The 21,594-nt window shown below is 54.3% G+C and overlaps 2 protein-coding genes across 3 annotated transcripts in view; one reads left to right on the top strand and one right to left on the bottom strand.

The window, feature by feature from the left end:
• Positions 1–620: 620 nt before the first annotated feature.
• OLFML2A (olfactomedin like 2A) lies at positions 621–8,005 on the bottom strand. The gene is made up of 8 exons (XM_084219969.1): positions 7,875–8,005; positions 3,988–4,251; positions 3,758–3,865; positions 3,459–3,644; positions 2,994–3,255; positions 2,653–2,886; positions 2,322–2,507; positions 621–2,090 (listed from the first exon to the last, which is right to left on the bottom strand). The coding sequence occupies exons 1-8, from the start codon at positions 7,938–7,940 to the stop codon at positions 1,489–1,491; spliced, it is 1,908 nt and encodes a 635-aa protein (XP_084076095.1). The 5' UTR covers positions 7,941–8,005; the 3' UTR covers positions 621–1,488.
• Positions 8,006–8,714: 709 nt separating this feature from the next.
• Positions 8,715–21,594, top strand: part of NR6A1 (nuclear receptor subfamily 6 group A member 1) — a gene marked incomplete at its 5' end in the record, with an annotated part of 66,202 nt that continues 53,322 nt past the window's right edge. Inside the window, 2 exons of one of the 2 annotated variants that reach the window (XM_084219975.1) lie at positions 8,715–8,781; positions 20,371–20,430. In XM_084219975.1, coding sequence (XP_084076101.1) covers positions 8,715–8,781; positions 20,371–20,430 — 127 coding nt within the window. Of the gene's footprint in view, positions 8,824–20,370; positions 20,431–21,594 lie in introns of both variants that reach the window. The other variant, XM_084219974.1, reaches the window with a different exon arrangement.

Here is a 21,594-nt window from a genome sequence, read left to right as displayed (position 1 = left end):
TGCCCCGCGCCTGGCACCAGCTTCAGGTCTTCGCAGTGGGAAACCTTTCCGCATCCAGGGACACGCTCGGTGCCAGCTGCGCAGCACGAGGCGCCCGTGGCCAGCGGCCGGTGTGTGCGGGGCCCGGCGGGGCCGAGGGGCCGCTGCCCCGCACACCAGGACGGGAACGGGAGGGCGGTGCGGCGGGGGCTGCTCTCACCCGGGGCCCCCGGCAGCTCCGCGCTTGCCAAGCTTGAGCAGCGTCGGGGCAGCTGCTCGCCGTGCCCACGCTCAGCTGCTCCCGGCACCCGCCTCGGCTCCCGGCCGCTCTCGGGCTGCAGCTCAGGCCGGACAATGCCAAAGCTGGCCCCCGGACCCGGCAGGGGCTCCTGTCCCGGGTCTGTCCCGGGATCCTCCTGCCCCTGCACTGCCGTGGCACCGTGCCGGTGCTGCTGGGGGAGCGTGAGGGGCCCGCCCTGGGCAGTTGTGCCTGCAAGGTGTGCTACAGCTGCGACAGCAACCCTGGCACTCCGGGCCGTGGAAGTCGGGTCCGTGGACAAGGATGGCGAGGGACAGGGACAGTGAGGGATGGGGATGATGAGCACCCACCCTGCCCACTCCTCCCTGCCCAGCTCCACGACAAATGACAACACACGCAGCCCGCTCTCACATCTGTTATGTTTTAGTACTGCTCATGTCTAAAATGACCAAAACCAAGCCAAGCGCTCGCAGCCCCTCGCTCTGCCTCACACGGAGTGAGACTCCCGAGGGCTGCCCTGTCCAGTGCTGGGTGCGGGCAGGTGAGAGGGCAGGTGAGAGGGCAGGTGTGCAGGTTGCTGTGCGGGCAGGACACCCCAGGCAGGCTCCTTCACGCCTGCTGCCGAAGGGGACTTGCACGGCTCCAGTGAATGCATTTAAATAACAAACTCACGATCAGCAAAAGCAAAGGCATCTTAACCACACTTCCTAAAATAGCGACTGGCACCTGTTCCCGGCGCCTGGCAGTGAGGGGGCCCGCCCGCCCCACGGGGCTGGGCGCAGGCGGGGCACGGGGCTGTCCCGGCACTGGCACGGCTGGCAGCGATGGCACAGCCGGTACCGGCGGCCGTGCGGGGAGCGTGCCCGGGCTGCGGGCCGGGCAGGAGGCGCTCAGTGCGCTGCTGCAGGGCGGGCGGGCGGTGCCAGCAGCGGCAGAGGGATGCGGGGCTGGGCTCCTCTCTGTGTCCCCGGGAAGGCGATGCTGGCCGAGCTGCCACGGCCCCAGGGGCCACGTTGTCACAGGGGCGTCTGTCTGCTGGGGGCTGCTCTTACGGGCTCCCCCTGCCCTGCAGCACAGTGGGCACGGTGCAGGTGATGGCCATAGCAGATGGGGAAGGTTTTGGGGTGGAAGCCGGGCTCTTGCCACAGCCCTGGCTGGAGTTGGGGTGCCAGGGCCAGGCTGCGTCAGGGTGTCCCAGCCAGGCACGGCACAGGGTGGGTGCAGGAGTGCGGTGGGACCCGCCCGGGCACTCAGACCACGAAGCTGAGCCCATAGGTCATCTGATGGCCGTTGTCCCAGGCATAGAGCACCTTCTCCTTGGGGTTGTAGTCGACCTGTGTGGTGAAGGAGTAGTGGTTGAGGAAGGGCAGTCGGAGCTCTGCTTCCGTGTCTGTGTGCGTGTCGAAGGCATAGGAGATCTGCCCTTCCTTCTGGCTGTAGGTGTCCACAGCATAGAGGATGCCACAGATGATGAAGCAGTTCCCGTAGGTGTTGCGCTTCAGCCCCGTCTTCCAGGTGGTTTCCTTGCGCACCGAGAGGTCCACGGGGTCCAGTCGGCTGAGGATAATCACCTCCTGCTGGGAGTAGTCATAGTCCACCGAGGGGTAGATGACCCAGAGCCCGCTCTCATCCACAGCGAAGTCGATGTCTGAGTGGCCCCTCCACTTCCAGGGTGTCGTGTCCTCGTACACCACGTCGTGGAGCTGCGCCCAGCCTGCCACGTAGCGCTCCTTCAGGTCGTACTTGATGATGTTCTTGGTGAAGGCACGGTTGTAGTAGAAGGCCCCTCTGTACACCACGTGCCCTGTGCCAATCCAGTTGTAGGGCAGCTTATAGAGGTTGCTCCAGCGGCCTGTGGGTGGGTGGGAGAGGTGTTGGGACCCCCCACAGCACAGGGGTCCCATGCACGGCAGCCAGAGGATGCTGGCAGCAGCAGGGGCCTTGTGTCACCCTTGCTGCCCTCTGGATGCTCCCCTCAGCTGCCCACCGCCCCATGGCCCAGCACAGCTGGTGTCACACAATACTGGACACCCACCTAGGAGGAGCCAGGGCCCCTGTGCCCACTTGGCTGCTTGCCCCTCACCCTGCTTGAAGCTGTCGAGGCTCCTGAACTCCACCAGGCTGTTGCCATAGTAGTAGTTGGTGACGTAGATGCGGTCATCCTTGGCTGCCGGGTCCTTCATCCAGGCCCCCTCGTTGCGCCCGTAGCTGTGATGCTCCCTGGGGGGCTCCACGGACTCGATGGTGCCTTCACACTCCACCTCCTTCACTGAGTGCCAGGGGGAGGAAGAGGAAGGCTTATCCCTGCCCAGCATCTGCTCCTTCCCTGTGGCAGATCCCTGCTGGCTTAGCTTGGCCAGGGCATTGGGAACACGGGGCTGGGTGCCCTCTGCCAGCTGCCCCCTCTCACCCACCTCTGTTCGGTGTCTCGGGGTCCCCGGTGCTGTCGGCGCCCTGCCCGAGGGCGGGGCCGGGGGGGCTGCGGGCGGTGCTGCGGGGGCCCGGGGCGGTGCTGGGCGCAGCCGTGCTGCTGGGCACGGTGGTCTCCGTCTGTGCAACAGCTTGGGCTGGGGTGACCTCGGCTGAGGGGGGCGGGGGGGCCCTGTCCTCCTGCTGCTCTGACACAGCTGCCCCTCTCACAGGGCTCTCTGTGGGGGGACGAGCCGGGGGTCAGTGCGTTTGCAGGGGCAGGCCCTGGCCCCCGTCGGTGAGAGGTGCCCTCCCAGCCCCCATCCCTGCCCTGCTCCAGACTCACCGCGGCTGCCAGCCGGACTCTCCGCCGCTCCCGCCTGCCCCACCTTGTAGTACGTGATGCCTCGAACCACAGTCTGCTGCTGTGCCAGGGGCTTGGGCTTGGCCGTGGGCTGTGACCCTGCCCTGGCCTTGGTGTTCTCCTTTTTGGGCTTTTCGGGCTTCAGCGGCTTCTCCTTGGGCGCTCGGGGAGCTGCCCTGTCCCCCAGTGCCTTGCGGGTGCTGGGGTACCGTCCTGCCTCCTTCTCACGGCCACCTGTCGTGTCCTGGGGGGCACAGCCCGGTCAGACCCCCTTCCCTCCCATGCCCTCCTCTTCCCTGCCACCACCGTGCCAGGAAATGGGCACAGGCACAAGCCCAGGGGTTACCCGAGGATCCTCCACGAGCCTGGGGGAGCCTGGCCCAGCCTGGCAGCACCCACTGTGCCTGCATGGGGCTGGGCCCCGGGGATACCTGTGCCTTGGGGTACCTGTGCCTTGCTCTCGGGGATGGCAGCCGCGTCCTTCTGCAGCAGCTGGTAGCCCAGGTTGGAGATCTCCTTCTTGATGCTGATCATGATGTCAGAGTAGTTCTCGTAGCGTTTCATCTGGTCCGTGAGGTGCTGAACGCTTTCCTTCATGAAGTCATTCTCCCTGCTCAGGTTGGTCTTGATGGTCTGCAGGAGAGGAGAGGAGAGGAGAGGCTGGAGCCCCATTCAGGGAGCTCACAGAGGGCCTGAGCTGTGCAGTGGGGAGCACTGCGGGGATGGGGCTGCTGGAGCTCACTCACCTCCTCCAGCGTGTTCATCTGTGCCACCACCTTGCTGATGTAGGCGTGCACCTTCATCAGGTCCATGCTGTACAGCGTTCCCTCCAGCAGGTCCACCATGGCCTGCAGCTGCAGGGGGGACGCAGGGATGGGGCCTGGGGTAAGGGCAGGGCCACGGGGCAGGAGGCAGGGGCACGGCAGTGCAGCATGGGGAGGGGGTCTGGTCCCCAGTCCCACCACACCACAGATACCTTGAAGAGCTCAGGGGCCTGTTTCTTCAGCTTCTCCATCTTCCACTCGTTCTCACAGGGGTTGAGTGAGGAGGGGGGCGCGGTGCAGGAGCACCTGCAGTCGGCCCCCGAGCTCACCGTCTCCACGGTGTAGAAATCCTCCACGCGCGCGCTGCCGCTCCTGACGCGGCTGCAGGCGTCCTTGCTCAGCGGCCGCAGGATGCACTTGCAGCGGCAGTCGGAGCCCTCGGAAGTCATCCGGACCTGGTCCACATCACCCAGAGCCTGCGGGACACGTGATGAGCCCGGTGCCCACCCGGGTGTCCCGCAGGGCCTCGCCAGCCCCAGCAGACCATCACAGCCAACTCCCTCACTGCTGCTTGCCCAGAGATCTCCCACAGCCCCTGGGGCTCGTGGCTGTGTCCAAAGGAGTGAGACATTGCCTAGCCCAGAGCACCCTGTCCCACCGCTCTGCAGCCAGGCTGACAGTGACAAAGCCCAGGGAGCTGCTCATCCCTGCAGTGTTTTGCAGCCCAGGTACTTCAGTCTCATTTCCGTGGCTGTTTCCCAGCCCCCAGCAAGACCTCACTGAGCAGGGATGGTGGCAAGAAGACCCAGCAGCGCCTCTGTGCCCCCACGGCCCGGCTCCGAGCCCACACAGGGTCCGTTGTTTGTGGTGACATGCAGCCACCTTGGGGTGAGCTCGGCCCCTCAGTCTGCCGCGATGGCCCGAGGCACAGGCTCAAGGACTCCCTTGTTTCCACACATGGCCCTGATTCATGCTACAGAGCCCAGGGTGCTTTTCGGCTGGTTTAGCTCATTTCTCCCGTTGTGCTCAGGAACAGGGGAGCTGAGTCCCTCCCACCCCCAGGCTGTGCACCTGCGGGGGACCTCGGGCTGGCAGGAGCATGGCCAGGCTGCTCTGGGTGTCCCACGGATGGGGATGCGCCTGCTCCAAGCACCCCGAGGGTGGGAGAGCAGGGAGAGGCAGTGCGGTGACCCCGGAGGGAAGAGGGCTCTGCCCACAGGGACTCTGACTCATCCTGGGAAACAGAACGGTGGCAGAGCTGGGAAACAAGTTGAGCTCTGGCTCCCGGTCCTCCCCGGACCACAGCGGAGCACAGAGCGGCGTGGGAAAGGGCAGAGGCCCATGGGCTCCGCGTCCTGCCCCAAGGCAGCACCCAGGGCCGCACGGGGATGGATCCTCCTTCTGCGCCGCAGGGCTGGTGGCACCGGGGCTCCCTGAGCTGGGCACGGACCCCAGCTCCCCACAGCCCACACGGGCCGGGGGCTTCCTCCCCTTTCTGAAGGGCTGCAAAACTTCACACATTTTGCATTTCAAAAAACCCTCTTTCGTTCAAAGGGAAACCAGGTCCTGCTGGCTGAAGGGAAACACCAGGAAGCCAAAGGGCTGTAAATTGAGCAGAATCTAATCAAGTTCTCAGCAGGGAGCGGGGCAGGGACCCCCTCCCCAAACACCACCTCGCCAGGCTCGTACGTCCCCGGGGCCTCTGACCTCCCCCATGGCCACTGGCTCTTGTGCAAACAGGCAGGACAGCTCCCAGCCCCGCCGCAGCTGCGGCCCCTCTGCACACACCCAGCAGCGCCCGGAGCTGGGCTGTCCTGGGGGACAGTGTCCATCCGTGTGCTGCCCGCTGAGCGCACATCCCTGCGGGAATCCCGGGAGAGATCCTCCCCACTGGAGTCCCGCTTCAGTTCCGAGCTGGGGTCCCCCGTTCCTGGCAGCGCCCAGAGCAGCAGCCCCGGTGAAGGCGCCGCTGCTGCCGCACAGCCCGACCCCTGGCACGGCACAGCCCGACCCCGGCTGCTGCCAGCGCCTTCGGCAGGGCAGGGCTGCAGCTGCCCGCGCTGGGAGCTCGCTCTGAGCGAGCAGGTGACCCTGGGCTGTGCACCCCCTCCCTGCCGCACCGCACAGCGGGGAGGTGTCCGGCGCACAGAACCTCTCCCACGGCATGAAGGGCCAGCCCCTTCCCAGAGACCCGCCCGGCTCCGGCCGCGTCCGTCCCGCGTGGGCAAACGCGCTGCGGGCGTCTGAACTGTGCCCGGGCCGCCGCCCACCTTCACGTGGGGCCGTAACACTAAACCTCGCTGTGCCGCCTGCCAGCTTCCCTAAACAGGAACTGCACGCTCTATTTATACAGGAAAGCCCATAAGCAAGGAAGTATTAAAACCAGGCTCCCACGCGGGGAGACTGTGAGGGTCACACACCGCGGCACCTCGGCTGGTGCCCTCTGTCAGCCCCTGCCCGGCTGCGCCCGACTCCGCGGGGGACGGCCCACACCAGGGCACGCACAGACCCCCTCCCCAACAGCGCTCAGCTGGCTGGGGACGTGGGTGCAGAAGGCAGCCCGTGCTGCTCTGCTTTCTCCAGCTGGGAATCTGTGAGCTCCTCAAGAAACTTGCATGGGGAGCTGAGGCAGCCCTGCAGGGGCTCTGGTGATTCTTTCCCTGGATCCCCCACTCGCTGCAGACCCCAGCCCAGGGTGCTGCCAGGCGGCTGCTGCCTCTCCTCCCGAGCGGCTCCCAGCTCCCCGGGGGCTGCACACCCATGGCTGGTGTGGGAGTGTCCCTGCACTTTGCTGAGGGTTTCCTCACTGCAAGTTTTATGAGCTGGATAATTTTCCCGGTTTCCGGGACCTCTTGCAAGAGCATCCATGTGAGCACAGAGTTTGTGACATTATTTGGAGAAAGCGGGACCTTTGACAATGACCCTTGGCCAGCTTTTAAGCTGTCCCTTGGCTGCTGCCAGAGGAGTTGTCTCCGAGGAAAACACGCTGTGTTGATAAGCTGCCGCACCGCACGCCTCTGGCACAGCTGCTGGGAGGCATGTCCCCGTCATGGGAGGGAAACCATGTCACCCTCCTCTTCCTCCTCTTCCCAGGCTCGGCACAAGGTGTCAAACACGTCCTGCAGCTGAGGCAGAACGGTGCTGGCGGGGCTGGGCCGTGGCTGACGGCAGCCGGGCCCCGGGCGCTGGCGCTGCTTGGGCGTCCCATGTCAGTCACGGGGACACGGCCATGCCAAGCGCTTGTGTGGCACACGCATGCACCGATGGGATCTCACTGAGAAAACACCTCTGAGCACAGCAGGCAGCACCTGCGGGGAGGGAGATGGCACCGCGTGGATCTGGATCGCTGAGTCCGGCCAGCATCACCCCTGGCACCCTGCCGGGAACCCAAGCAACAGGGCATTCCAGGCTTTGGATATCTGTTCCAAGCTAAGTGCTGCCCGACAACAGCTGTGTTAGCGTCGTTTCCCACCAAATGTCTTGGAAAATCCTGTCTTTTTAACATTTGGTGATCCTAGCAGTAGCTGCTCCCACCACCATTGCTCTGGGTTGGGTCCCGTTGTCCCCGCTCCGGCCCCGCTCCGGCCACTGACCCCGTGGGAGACGTCTTCCAGCTGGAACCGAGGGCTCCTGGACGCACGGGGGGGGGAGGCCGGCTCCCCCCGCTCCCGGTCCCGCTCCTCATCCCCGCGGGGGAAGGCTTGTCTGGGCTGCTCTCTCTGGCACGGAGTCGCTCATTGCAGCGCCCATCACCGCAGCGCCGGGGCTTGGGCACCTTCCAACCGCTCGAACGCGCCCACAGCCCGGGTGATTCCCTGCGCCGAATCCCCGCCGCGCTGGGAGCACCGGCACCCGAACCCCGGCCCTTCCCGGGAACCCCGGCCTTTCCCGGGACCCCCGCCCGCTGCCCGTGTCGGGCCGCGCCCCCGCCGCTGCGCCCGGGCACAGAGAGCAGCGACCGCCGGGGACAGCGGGCCGGCCCCGCAGCGACGGGGCTGCCCCTGCCCGCTCCCGACCGCCGCCGTGAACGCTCCCGGCCGCGATCGCGATATCGGTCCCAACCCCAGTCGGTGCCGGTGCCGGTCCGGCCCGTCCTTACCGTGGCGGCGCCGCGCACCGCGGCCAGCGCCGGGAGCAGGAGCGCGGGGAGCAGCAGCGCCCGCATGGCGAGAGCGGCGGTGACCGCCCGCACCGAGCGCCCGCTCCGCCCGGCCCGGCCCGGCCCGTCCCGTCCCGGCGGCGGGGAGGAGCCGCCCGTCCCGTCCGCCCGTCCGTCCCGTCCCGCCCCGCCCCGTCCCGGCGGCGGCACCGGCCCCAGCAGCGGCGCCGCGGCGCGGGGGCGGCGCGTTCCCCCCGGGTGGAGCTGGCCGTGCCCGCACCGGGGCTCCCGCCGCACCGGGGCTGCTCGGTGCCCGTGTGGGGCTGCCCGTCCCTCCCCGGGTTGGCCGGTCCCCCCCTCCGAGGAGGCGGTGTCCCCGGGCGAGCCCGCCCGGACCCTCGCCGGGGCTGTGCGGTTTCCCCGGGCTATGCCCCGTGCCCCGTGCCCGGTTTCGCCCCTCTCGCCGTGCCCCGTGCCCGGTTCCCCTCTCCCGGTGCGCGGCGCTGCGGGCAGCGCTCGGGGCTCGGCCGCCGGGTGCCCCCTGGCGCCCCGCCGCTCCCGGTGCACCGGCCCGGGGGAGCCCGCGGGGCGGGGCGGGGCGGGCCGGGGGCTCGGGGCGGGCCGGGGGCGCGGCCGTCGGGGCCTGGCCGCGGCTCCCCGCGGGCGGCGCTCGGACTACGGCTCCCGTGGTGCCCCGGGGGGGCGGGGCGCGGCCGGCCCGGCCGAGCGCGGCGCGGCCCTGGCTGTCAGCAGCGCCCGAGCGGCCATGGGGCAGCGCGGCCGCCGGGGCCGCTGAGACCGCCGAGCCCCGGCCCGGCCCAGCGCGGCCCCGGCGCCGCCATGGAGCTGGAGCCGCCCGCGGAGCTGCCGGAGCCCCGCGCCGCCAGCAAGGGGCCGCCCCGCAGCGGTGAGTGCAGAGCGAGGGGTCCGGGCGGGCCGGGGGCGCGGGGCCGGCGGTACCGGGGGCTCCGCCTGCCCGATGCGGGCCCGCAACTTTCCGCGGCCGCGGGGCACAACAAAGGGCCGTGCCCGCCCTGCCCCGCTGCCCCGGGCCGGGGCCGGGACCCGCTCGGGGCTCGGGGGCGCGCGGGGGTCGCCGCCCGCAGCGGGTGCCCTCGGCCGGGCCGGCGTGTCCTGCGGATTTCGCTCGCCTCGCAGGAATCGCCTTTTCCCCGCAGCCGCGGCGCTCCGAGGGCCCGCGGGGTGCGTGCGGCGGCGCGGGGCCGCTGCCGGCTCGGTCCGAGCGCGCCGGGGCTGCCCCGCGGGTCCCGGTACCGGCCGCCGTGTCCCGGCCGTGCCCCGCGGCTGCTCCCGGTGCCCCGCGGGTGTCTTGGCTCAGCCCCTGGGAGCCGGTCCCTGCCCGGGGTTTATGGGCACCATTTGGGACCCTTTTACACTTCCCGTATGCAGATGCCGCATCTGCACTTGAATGTCCCTGCCAATTTTTATGGTTTACAATTGCATTTTACCATCTTGAGGTACTCGGGTTCTCTACAAAGGGTTTGCTCAGACAAAAGAGGCTTTTTATCAGGCAGCATCCTCGGCTTTCGAGATACGGGCGGTACCAAAAGATAGGCAGTGTGGGAACCGCAGAAATGGGCATTTCTGTAAGCGCCCTGATGTGTAGTGTTGAGTTGTCCCTGGAAGCACTTTATTCCTCCTCACTTAATTAGGTGTCCAATTGGATGAAAGACACTTAATACTCTTAGATACTTTAATAACACTCTAATAACACTCTTAATGCTTTAATATAGCCTTAATACTTTTTAAACTTTCTGATGTAATTTGTGAAGTGTCCGTTGCTTTAGTGTCCCTTAGAGCACAACAATATTAATGCTTTGTCCGCATTTGCTATTTTCCCCACAGATGTGGGATTTTGAGGGAAATCTCTTTTGATTAATCAGATTAGCTTTAAGAGTTTCTTGCGTAGCTGTTTCTTGTGACAGACGTACCTGTGGCTGCGGTTAGTCTTTTGAATGGGTGATGTAACAACCTTTTACTACTTTGCCTTCAAAAATGTGAAATACTGCTGCAGTGTTGAGACATTGCTTGACCTTCAGTCTTTCTAAAGCCTCTGGGGGAGGAGCAGGAAAGACTGGGTTGTTAATTCATGGTTTTATAAAATACCTGCAAGAGATAATGGCAGATGAAGACTCTGAATATTTCGTTTTCTTAAGAAAGATTCATAATACCTTTGATACCTCGAGGAACAGCATCTTAACAAAACCAGTGAAAATTGTATGAGGACAGAGGTATACCAGTCAGATTGTATTCTTGGTGTTAAAATGTTAATGTTAAAATCATTAATGAACTTAAGCTGTGCACGTGGCTTCTGTGTTAACCCAGAGTAAACTGCTGCAAGTTTATTGGCGCTTTCAGTGAGAGAAGCCTCAGGATAACTTTGAAATGCAGGGTGTAGTTTTATTTCAGCAGTTACAGGCAATTGCAGCCTCATTATTTGAGGGGACACTTGACGTTCTTAGAATATAAGACGATGGTTTTCCCTTGCCAATTTGAGTACTTCCTCTTCCATGTAAGAAACATATTTTGTCATTGAGCAAATCAATAGCAACGCATAAAACCAGGGTTTTTTTTAAAGCAATTTCATCAAGGCGTTCATTTTTCCTGCAGTAGTAGCAATTATTTCTCAACAGGGTCCCATTTAAGATCAGCCTTGCTGTAGCTCCAGTTGGCATCTTTTTCCTCTGTGAGTGAGACACGATGGCTTTTACATAGTTTTAATTATTTAATGTCTTAGCTAAAATAGGGACATAACAGATTAGCTACAATTAAGGTAACTTTGGACACTTTGTTGTGTACCGTGGTCTTGGAAGACAGATTTATCAGGAAACTAAACAGAAAACTTGAATTTTGTGTTCCCGTAAAACTATCAGAGTTTCAGATGGGCAGATTACTGATCTGGATAAACTTCATACCAGAGAAGAGAGGAAAGTCGTCAGAGCACAAAGAATGTAAGGTTTTCAAAGAAAAGTCCCTTTTCCTGCATCCCTTCCCTTTTCCACAGCATTCCCAAACTTTACTGGCACACACTGACATTTTTAGTGGTTCTTTATGCTTGGTTGCTTTGCATCTGATGAGATAAGCCTTTGCTTAACAAAGACTATTTCATTGATATAGTTGGGTCTTAGTTTACTTGCTATAAACATTTCTTTGAAGATTTAGGAAGAAAAACAAATGGAGTTGTCGAATGGCAACGCTGCTGAAGTCAAATGTCTCTGAATAAACAAGAAGCTACAGTGTTATTTCAGCTCAGTGTTGGCTTGTTGAATGTGGATGTCTCTTGCTTTTGTAAATAATAATAGTTCAGAATCCTATGCATTATTTTCTCAGTTCTGTGATGGGAAGTGAAAGACTTGTAATTTAGGAACAACTTAACTTTTTTGTTTGATTTGATGGTAAAGATGGAAAAATACCTCTTGGTATAAAGTTGGAATTTGGTATTGATGGCTTCTGTAGATCATTAATCAGGAAAATGGGTTTATGCATGCCTTTTTGTGCTGAGCAGGACTAGTGCTGTATGTTGAGCAGATGCAGTGTGTGATGTGACACTGCAACAACAGGATTTTTCCCCTGCTTTGCTATAAAACAATTTAAAGATATTGAATTATAGAAAATGAGGGAACTTTCCCATCTGGGAGACTAATTCTTGATTGTTGGGAAGCAATAGCTGTCTTTCTGTCCTGCCTCTGGCAAGTCCTTTGTGGTATTTCTTTTTTTGGTGGGGAAAATGTGCCAGTGGTTTATTGAATTACTGTTCTACTTCTACGTGGTGGAGCTTTGAACAGATGCATTTACACCAGCATTCTGTGAGAATGGGAGCACAGTTTATCCTGTTGATAAACTGCCTATTTAAATAAAGCCTTCAGCAGTGTAATCTGGTAATTCTAATTAAGTCATTTACATAGGGAATTGGCCCAGGGTTTCATCAGATGGCTGCTGGGGAGCTGAAATGCATTCTTTCCCTCCAGCTGTATTAAACCAGCCTTTTGATCCTGTCCTTTTTTTAGCCTTTAAGCCAAAGTGGTTATCACTGTGCAGAGTTAATTGAGAAAGGGAAGTTGGGGGACAAGGGGACCCTTTGAGCTTTTGCTCTGGTCTTAATTATTACAGTTCTAATTACATAATTAGAAGACTTCCAGATTTTATGTGTTGATAAAAATGGTTCTGTACAGGTTTTGTTAGAAAGAGGAAATACTCCACGGAGAGGTTAGCTTCAGTGAAGTTCTTTATTGGTCAATGATTGCCAATAACTTATCTTGGGAGCAGTATATGCCTGGGGTATCTGAGTTCTCCCCAGCACTTTGATAAGGAGGTTTCATTTACCCAGGGTGGACCTGCGTCCTTCAGAGAGCACAAGTTACATGTCTACCTTCCATTGCCTAATCATCCCAGCTGTAGGCTTCTAGAGGTGGGGAAATTTAACCTTACGGAAATGTCTGGTCAGTGTGAAAGATTAATTTTTTAAGCCCTTTTTTCCTTTGTAAAAAAAAACCCCAAAGAACAGTAAAAATCTATCACAGCTCTAATGGCAGGCTGATGCAAACTGCTGTGATGTCCTTGTCTGGAAGTACCTCCCAGCTGAAACTTGAAGGGAAACCTTCAGTAGATTTTGTGGGGACGTAATCTGGACTGTGATGTCCCTCGGACAAAATCCTCTGGTTGATAAAGCCCCTGCAGCTGTCCCTGCAGGAAATGTGGGTGCAGTGTCTGCAGGTGCTCATCGTGGGGGGCTCCTGCCCTGCTCCCCAGCCCGCAGGTGCTGCACCCCTGGGCTGTGGATGAGCACAGGGCTCCTGGCAATGCAGGCTTTATTCTGATTAACTGCTGCTCAGCAGCCCGGGGTTTACCAGGGGAATTGCTGCAGAGCCCTCAGGTCCTCAATCCAAGTGATTGAATGATGGCTGTCGTGGTTGTAGTAAAAATTTGTAAAAGAACTCCAAGTCTCTGAAAGTTCTGCCAAACACCAGCTTTTCCTCCAAAAATCTCTTCATTCACTCTCACAGCTGTAGCTTTATGTTGTTTGGCAATACTTACAAGGAATTATTCCTACGTATGTTGTTTCAGATGTCTTGTGAGTGCTTTTGCCAGGAGACTCTCTATCCTCTGCCTGTTTTATCAACAGTGCTAAGGAAATGCCCTTTCTGTGGGTCACAGGCAGGGGCTATTCTTACCTGCACATTTACTATGCTCGTGGTGGTGTGCAAAACTGAAGGGAGTTGAGGAGAGGTGCCACTGTTGGGTACCAGTGTGCTGCTGTGCCAAGCTCAGGGTGTGGCTGCTCAGTGCCTCCTGTTTGCTGCTGCTTTGTGAAGCTTTTCTTTGCCCAGTTCTGTTTTCCTGCTTACCTGGCTCTGCCAGCTGAGTCCATCACCTTAACACTTGAGCTGACCTTTAGTATTTCACTTGGATTTACATAAGGCCTCTGCTCAGTGAACTGTCCCTATCACAGGATGATATCCATAAAAATGACACTTCCTAGTCTTGAAAAAAATCCCCAGGCCCATTGGAGACATGTGAAAAGGACACCCAGCAGGAAGAGAGGCCCATGGCCTGAAATATTCATCAATCATTTTCCTGGCACCAGGAAACCAATCAACTCTTCTAAGGGGAGAGAGTAATCAATCACACGATGTGGGAAACAGGGACTGCCAGCCCTGCCAGAAATGTCCCTTCATGGGGACAGAGGGAAGGGGCTGTGTTGGTCCTTACTCACGAGCGGTAACTTACACTCAGCTTTTGTAAAAGGCGGTCTGTGCACACCACGGGCTGTGCTGCATCCCCAGCTCCAGCCTGCACTCAAGGTTTTGCTTTCAGTAATGCTGAGTTGTTTTCTTCTTAGATTTTTTTTTTTTCATTTACCTCTTTTCCATAGCTGGTAGGTGAAGGGTTTGTTTCCTGTTCCCAAACCTCCATCTTCTGAAGTGGCAGGTCCAGCAGCAGCATGTTTCTAGCTAGAAGATCACAATTTAAAAATTTTGCTCTTTTTGTGATGAAACAACGTAAGTTTGAAACAGCTTCTATTGCAAACTGGTACTGGGGAAGAAATGCACCTCTGGGGGTTTGACCTCTTCTTCTATCTTTGGGTTATGCTAAAAGAAGTATATGTAGATTGCCCAATAATAAGTGAATTGTAGTTGTCAACATCTGTAGGATATTTTATTGTAGGATAAGGGATTATTTGAGTTCCAGTAAGAGTTCAAATAATAATTTGAAATTCAAATAAAAAATGCTACAAAATATTCTAGTAAGATGCTATCAATTGGAACAAGAGACCTGTTTGTAGCTTTTTTTTTTCCCTACGAAAATCTCTGCGAGAGTTGCTACATAAGAAATGCCAATAATCATGATAGGCTGTGGCACTGCCATTTATTTTTTCTCATCTCCTTCAGCCCAGCAGACAGCAGATCACACTGGGATGATTTTTCCTGGGGAGAGTGAGATGTTTCAGGCATGGCCATGGTCCATGGCTGGGTGGGTGCAGGGGGACCAGCCCTACCCACCACTGCCCAAGCAGAACACCACCATCTGTAGAGCGCCAAAAAGAAAAATACAAATAGATTTCCTGTAGCAATGTATGTAACAATTGTAAAACTTGTAATCATGTCTTCCAACATAGATTTTAAAAAAGACAAAACGGTGCACAGTCTTTTCATGGAAATTATTTAAGTTAGATTAAAAGTCAATTACGATTCAGATTGCTCTTCAGAGCAGCAGTGTATACTAAATTCAATCCTAAATTAATTTCTCATTGAAAAGATTAGGAGCCTTCTCTTTAAAAATGTAGATATTTTTCTGCATTGAAGGTAATTTTCTAGTACAAGTGGAGAAAAATATCCAAATGTCAGGAAGGATGTTTCTATTCTGAACAGCATTTTTCTCTCTGTCAGGCAGTTTCTGATGTGCTTTCTAAGATGCTTAGATGTGTTACCACAATTAAAAGCTACTAAGAGATGTGGCATCCTGCAAAATGAGATTACAGCAATAGGCAGGTACTGGGCTGCTTCTGACCCACTGCACTTGCCTCTGGGAATGCTGCCTAATTTGCAACACGATTTCTGCCATGTTCTGTATATCGTAACATGCTGTTATTTATCAGGAGATCAGAATTAATCTGTGTTGATGTTAACTCTTCAAAAAATGGCATCTCTTGTAGAATATCAGTCAATTCTGGGTTTTTTAGTGTAGGTAATTCCAGAGCACTCTAGATGGATTTTGCTGAAGTGGTATTCCTTATGTTGGCCAACACTTTATCAGTGATCAAAAAGTCAATAAAGAATTTCCCCAGATTTACAGACTGATTATGCAATTGATCTTTCAATATTGGAGTAGGCTGGGCTGCCTGCTAGGCAAAACCCTAATAAACCAAAACGTCCTCCAGGTACAGAAGATGCAAAAATCTCATGCCCAGGGACAAAGGCAGTGCGCTTGTGGGATGGGGTGCTGAGAGGCACTGGGTGTGATCATCTTGATCATCTTCACATGATCATCTTCTAGGACAGGCTTTTTTCTTCATCATCATAATTTTTCTAAAAAGCATTGGTGCTTGACTGTATTTTCCCCTTTGGTAGCCTAAAAGTCTGAAATAAGATGCCAAATGTATATGAGTCCCCTTTAGAGGAGTGAGCTGGCTGAGAGCTGTTCTGAGTCTTGCTGTTACCACGAGCTGGCTCAGGGGGTACTCCCTCCACAGCATCCCCTTTTCTAGGAGCAGAGCCTGCTGAACCTCTCAGGGAAGCAGCAGCTTTCCAGAAGAGCACTGTGCTCTGTCCCAGAAATCACAGAGGCTTCTGGAAACCCATAAGGTATGTGGTAATGCTGATACCACAGCAAGATGCATCTCCTTTCTGCTTTGATTGTTGTGCCTCAGGAGGCACGTCAGGAATCCTGTGACTTTTGATGGCATCAATAAATCAGATAGCATGCTGACAGAATTTTACTGGAATGTAAACAGGCATTTAAAATAACAATGTTTGGAGAGACTTTATTGAAGAAGACCATGCAGGTACATGGAATATGCATCTCTGTGTAGGTTTCCTTTTGGTTTTGTTGGTAAGCAGGAGCTGGTGTTGTTTTCCATGTAAATGAAAATAAGTAAAAATATTTATCAGGAGATGGCCTTATTTCCCACTCCTCTCTGCAAACAGTGTGTGTTTTCAGCGCTGAGGTGAGACAAGCTCTACCCAATGTAGGGGAAAGGGGAGGAATGTCTCTGTATAGTAAAATTGAGCTGATAAGGGATAATGAATCACCTTCAGCTCAGCTCTGCTGAGTAGTAGCTGCTCTGGGGAACTGCAGGCTGGTCAGCCTTGTCTCAGCCCCTCAGTGGGAGGGTATGGAGCAAATCCTCCCAAAAGGCATTTCCAGGCACTTGAAGGACAGGAAGGTAATTGGGAACATTCACTGTGGGTTTACCAAGGGGAGAGATCATGCCTGAGCAACCTCATTCCTTCTGTGATGAGCTGGCTGGATCCATGGGTGAGGAGAGTAATTCTGTCATTAGCCTTAGCATTAGGCAGGGCTTCTGATGCAGTCTCCCATGTCATCCTAGCAGGCATGGGTGAAAACCTGGGCTGTTTTTTTGGGTGCTAACCTGGGCTGTTTTGTTCAGTTGAGTTCAAGCACTAACTGGTGGCCATTAGGCTGTGTTTGTCCTTGGGAGTCAGTGTTGGGGCCAACACTACTGGGCAATTTCATCAACCATCAGGAGGATGGTGGGATGGACAAACTCCTCAGGTTTGCAGATGACACCTGGCTGATTCTCTGGAGGACATAGCTGTTCAGAAGGATCTCAGTAACCTGAAGGAAAAGGTTGATTGAAACTTCGGAGTTAGACACAGCCATCAAGTCCTGCTCCTGGATAACCCCATGGAATGGTGCAGGCTGGGGAGCAGCTCAGCAGAGAGGGCCTGGGGTCCTGGAGAACCCCACAGCCAGGTCAGGCTGGGCTTGTGACAGCTCATGGGCACGAGGCTGACAGAAGCACTTGGTGCCCTGTGTGGGACATGGCAGAGTCACCTCTGGAGCATCCTGTCCCACACACATCTGCCTGCAGCCCCACAAGCAGCACTGGGGCTGTGCCACACAGATCCACGTGTGTGGCTGATCCTGGGCAGGGGGGACATGGTGGCACTCCTGAGTCAGCACCTTCTGCTGCTTGCCATCTCGGGAATCCCTGAGTGCTCAGGGTACCCTGTGTCACCTGCGCGGTGTCACCTGCTGAGCTCCTCCGTGCTGGGGAGGGGGCACCACAACTCATCCTCAGAGTCCAATGCTGAGTCCAGGTTCAGGCTAAGTTCATTTCTAGGAGTAGCCCATATTCAATTAGCATCAACAGGGACAAGGGCAGGCAAAGGTCAAGAGAAGTTCAAAATAGCATAATCTCTTTTTGCTGGTGTTCCCAAGTGTTCCTGATCCTGCAAAGTTCTCCATGCTGGCCTTGCCAGTGTGTTTACCAGACCATGGGAAAAGCCAAAGAACAAGGCCTGGCTTGATACAAGAGGAGTTAGAAATTGAGGGGTTGAGAATAGGTAGCATTGTTGCTTAAAACAGGAGAAATAATTGATTTATGTTATGGTGGCAAATTAGGCTGTAAAGTGAAAAACTCTTAAAAAGAAACCCTGTGGTTTCAAGGGAGCTTTTTGCTCTGATTCCTGCTCAGCAAATAGGGGTACCCCAATAAAGGTCATCACTTCATGAGCTGAATTATTAATTCTTTTCATACCACTCAGGGCTTGTAAACAGTATATAATACAGGAAAACAATTGGCGCTGTTCACTGAGTGGGCAGAGAGGTCAGGAGGTAAATACTTGTATTGGCAGCAGCAGCTCTTCAGAGCTGAGCAGACTTTTGTCCTTTTCCTCTTTTAGAGCAATCCACTTTCCAAAATCTTAGTCTGGTTATTAGTCCATATCTCCTCTCCCTTGGATGAATTGTTTTTAGGAATTTAATGGATTACACATAATTATGAAGATAAAAAGGGCTGGAGGGAAGGGTGGGGGATTATGGGTAAGAGAGCAAACCAGCATTGCCATGTTTCATAAACAGCTGTGTTTTTACACAGAAAGAAATTTTTAAATCCATCTATTCAAGGACAGGTGTAGAATAAGCAGTTGTGCTTCTACATACTTAGAAAAAAATCAGTGTGATTTTGAGGTTAATATGTTATAAATACCACCTGCCAGTAGTAGCACAAGACCAGAAATGTTGCTGTATTGCTGCTCTTGGATGCCACAGCTGTGCCATGTTCCTGCACGGGCTGTGGGATTGCTGGGTTCCCAGCAGCACAGGGCATTGAGGGGATTCTGACCTCCAACTTGAGCAGCTGGGTGGTGGTGAGCACGGTGTCTGCCCTGGTGAACATACTGCAAACAGTCAGTAAAACACATAATTTCAAGCATGAACTGAAATTTCCAAGTATGACTGGGAAATAGTGACACTGTTGTTGTTTGCAGCCCGTAATGTGGCATTACAGTGAACAATCTAAAATTTCAGGACTTGCAGAATTTGTGCTGCCTCTCTCTAAACACTTCCCACTCAGAAACCTCTCTTCAGAAGGCACATGCATTATTGAGTTGCTCTTTGAATGATACTTGATGAGCTATTCCAGATGTTGGCAGGTGTAGCTTACTGCCCTAAGTGCCTTTGCCCTCGCAGCAGCTCCTCGAGTGCCTGCCCCGTGCCATCTGGCCAGTGCTGGGCAGTGACCTCTGTGCCAGAGCAGCAGGTAACCTCGCAGGCACCATCTGCTGGGCTGCTCCCTCAGCCTTCTGAAAGCCCCCTGTGCTCAGTGCTCACTCTGCACCACTCTCCAAAGAGGCAGAGTAACTTCAACCTGCACTTACTGCTTGCCTTAATGTGGATGTATGTGAAAGCATATGTAGCTTTCAATAGGCAAAATTTCCAGGATCCTGAAATGGCTGTGCTACATATGAAGAATATATTTTTCCCTATTTACAAAACATGTAGAGTATATGGCTTGCTAGTTCCTAAGCTATGGAGACTATAGTATTAAGATGGAAAATAGAAAGATGCAATAGTTTTTCTTCTCTGAGCACATCAGTGACCTGTGCAGTGTCATGCAGAGCCTGTTGGGAGGTCTGCAGCCAGCATGTCACATGCCGCTTTCTGAGGACTGCTGCAAGAGCCAAGCAAGATGATAAATTAATGTGTAGGTGTTCTAGGCAGTAAATGCCTTGGTAATCCAGTGGGGAGTAGGACAGGAACAAGGCAGGGCATTGCTGAATAAATCCGTAACTGTGTTTGTTGCTGTTCTCAGCGATGGCTGGTGTTTAACACGATGAACTAAAGCTGCTGATTTGAGAGGCTGCACCGAGGAGGCTCGGGGTGCTATCCAAGTATGGCAGCAGGATTTAGTCAGTGTGCTGCAGTGTCTGCTCTCACATTCTGTAAAAATGGTCTGCTGAAGTGTTTACTTTTGTTTGTGGTTTGCCTAATTAGAGCAGAACTTTGCACTTTCAGTGTAAACAGTGGTCCTCAGGGAACTGCCTGCTGCCCCAGAAATGGGAATTGCAAGAATGTGAAAGGCAGGATTTGGGCTGGCAGCAAAGCCTGGCGTGGGCTGGAGTTGTGCTTCTGGGGCTGTGTTCTGTGGTTAGGAATGCAAACTTGTAGTGTGCATTTATTGGGTCTTAGAGCTAAACAAGAGCTACAGAATATATCATTATGTGGGACCTACCAGCATCAAAATCACAGGGATGGAGACTGAGCTGCTTGCCTTGGGTGTTGGTGGTGATGTGCTGAGAGGGGCTGTGGTCTTTTGAGAGAGATGGCTTTACCCAATCTTGGGTTAAAACTGACCCTGTTAGTGCAAGATGGTTTTCTCCTGGTTTGAGTCCTGGAAAGGTGGATCCTTTCCAAAACACAGAGGGCAGTCTGGCATTTGGTTTTGATCACATTCTGACTTTGAGGGTTTTCACTGGCAGATGCAGGCAGGAAGTTCTGTTTCTTCTTTCAGCTGCTAGAAAATAAAGCTTTGGAGTGTCTTGTGCTTAAAGACACTTGTTTCTGATGCTGCTCCAGATCAAATTCCAGCAGCTTGCCAGCCTTTGGAAGAGGATCTCTCTTCTGATCAGGAATCTTTTGAAGGTTCACTGGCCACAGATGGGAGATCATCATGTCCTTTCTTTCCACAGTACTGCTCTGCATACAGTTTAAACCTGATGTAATTTAGACTTTCTTTGTGCTGGAAGTTGCTCTGAATTGATAGTCTCAAACCATAACAAGTTATAAATTACTAATATGACTGCTGAGAAAAGTAGATCTACAGATAATGTGTATGACAGAAATACCTTGAGAGGGGGAAGCTGATGCTGTTAAAATTACCTGCCCCTCAAAGCAGCTTCCTCGGGTGACTGAAGACATGCGTATTCAATTTCAGTGTAAATGAAAGTTTTCAAAGTAAAACCTTCTCAGTAACATGCACATCACATCTTTCTCATTTTCACTTTCCCATTAGCTACAGATGTGGAGCAGATGAGTTCCTCCTCTCCTGTCCTCCCTGTGAACTCCGTGGGCAGTAAGTACCCCTTTTCTTGCCATGTGTGACAAGGTAGAATTTCTCATTCTGAGGTAATCCAGAGATGGGAACTGATACTCCATGGCAGAGACTTGGAGAAGTTTTACAGCTGATGCTTGGTCATGGAAGTGGGGATTCCCATAGCTGAGAGCTGATGAGGTATTTCTCACTGAAATAGCACAGACCAGGTCTCTTCATCACTATTTACACCAGCAGAATCCAGGCTCAGTAAGATCTGTTGCCACCAGAGATATCTCAGTGAAGGAGATACCTGCATGAGTGATAGAAACCCCTGAGGTGATGTAAATTATGTTGACATGGGAGTCTTTTTCTGTAGTGTTTCATTTTAACACTTGAAAATCTATAGCCTGAAATTTCTCATGAAACTGACAGCGGTGGTGAAATCCTCCTCAATTTCAGGGTAATTCTGGGCCTGTAACTTTTTGAGACTTTGAAAACCTGAGCTGCTGGACACCTAAAAAAGTAGGAATTCAGAATTCCTTCTTAACACTCCATCTAGTGGCATTTGCTGTGCGGAGGGCCCAGTCGATGGGAATCCACTAGATGGCAACAGGCCCTTGTCAGACTGGTGGGACTGGGAAACCCTGTCCTTCACAGGGCTGAGAACCCCTCGTGGAGAGCAACTTTTCATCTCATTGTTTGGGAACTCTGTGGATTTTTCAAATGTGGCAGACTTTTAACTGGCAGCTCATTTCAAAGTAATGCTCAGATGTTCACAAGTGCTAAAAGCCTCCCAGAGCCAGGACACGGTCCTTCCCACGTGCCTTTGTGCTGGTGGACTTGCACTTACTTTTATTAGAGAACTGTGGTTCCTGTGTGATGGGAGTGAAAATCTGCTTCCTTCCTTTGTAGTGAGAGCAGCCCTGTGGAGTGCATGCATGGCAGGCTCTGAGTTGTGAACATGTGTGCAGTAATTTGCCTGGTGATTAACAAAACACATTTTTGTTGGTATCTAGCTAGATTTTCACGCAGTTTATTGCTTTTATGTGGAAACAGGTAATTTCACATGCATATGTAGAATAATTTGTCATCTAGAAACATGTATAGTTCATGTGGCCTGATACAGCTCGTATTTACTCTTGTGCACTGACAGGTATTAAAAGATAACTAATTTTCCCATAGTAGTGTCCCAGGAGAATGTAT

This window comes from Fringilla coelebs (assembly GCF_963513975.1).
Source record: "Fringilla coelebs genome assembly, chromosome: 21".
NCBI classification, from domain to species: Eukaryota; Metazoa; Chordata; class Aves; order Passeriformes; family Fringillidae; genus Fringilla; species Fringilla coelebs.
Note: the sequence above shows the minus strand (reverse complement) of the source record. Positions and strands in the feature narration are given on the sequence as shown.

Coding starts and splice junctions, on each gene's coding strand:
- OLFML2A (XM_084219969.1), bottom strand. CDS start 7,940: ATGCGGGCGCTGCTGCTCCCCGCGCTCCTGCTCCCGGCGCTGGCCGCG. Junction 4,252..7,874: donor CGGTGCGCGGCGCCGCCACG/GTAAGGACGGGC, acceptor CGTGTCCCGCAG/GCTCTGGGTGATGTGGACCA. Junction 3,866..3,987: donor AGGCCCCTGAGCTCTTCAAG/GTATCTGTGGTG, acceptor TCCCCCCTGCAG/CTGCAGGCCATGGTGGACCT.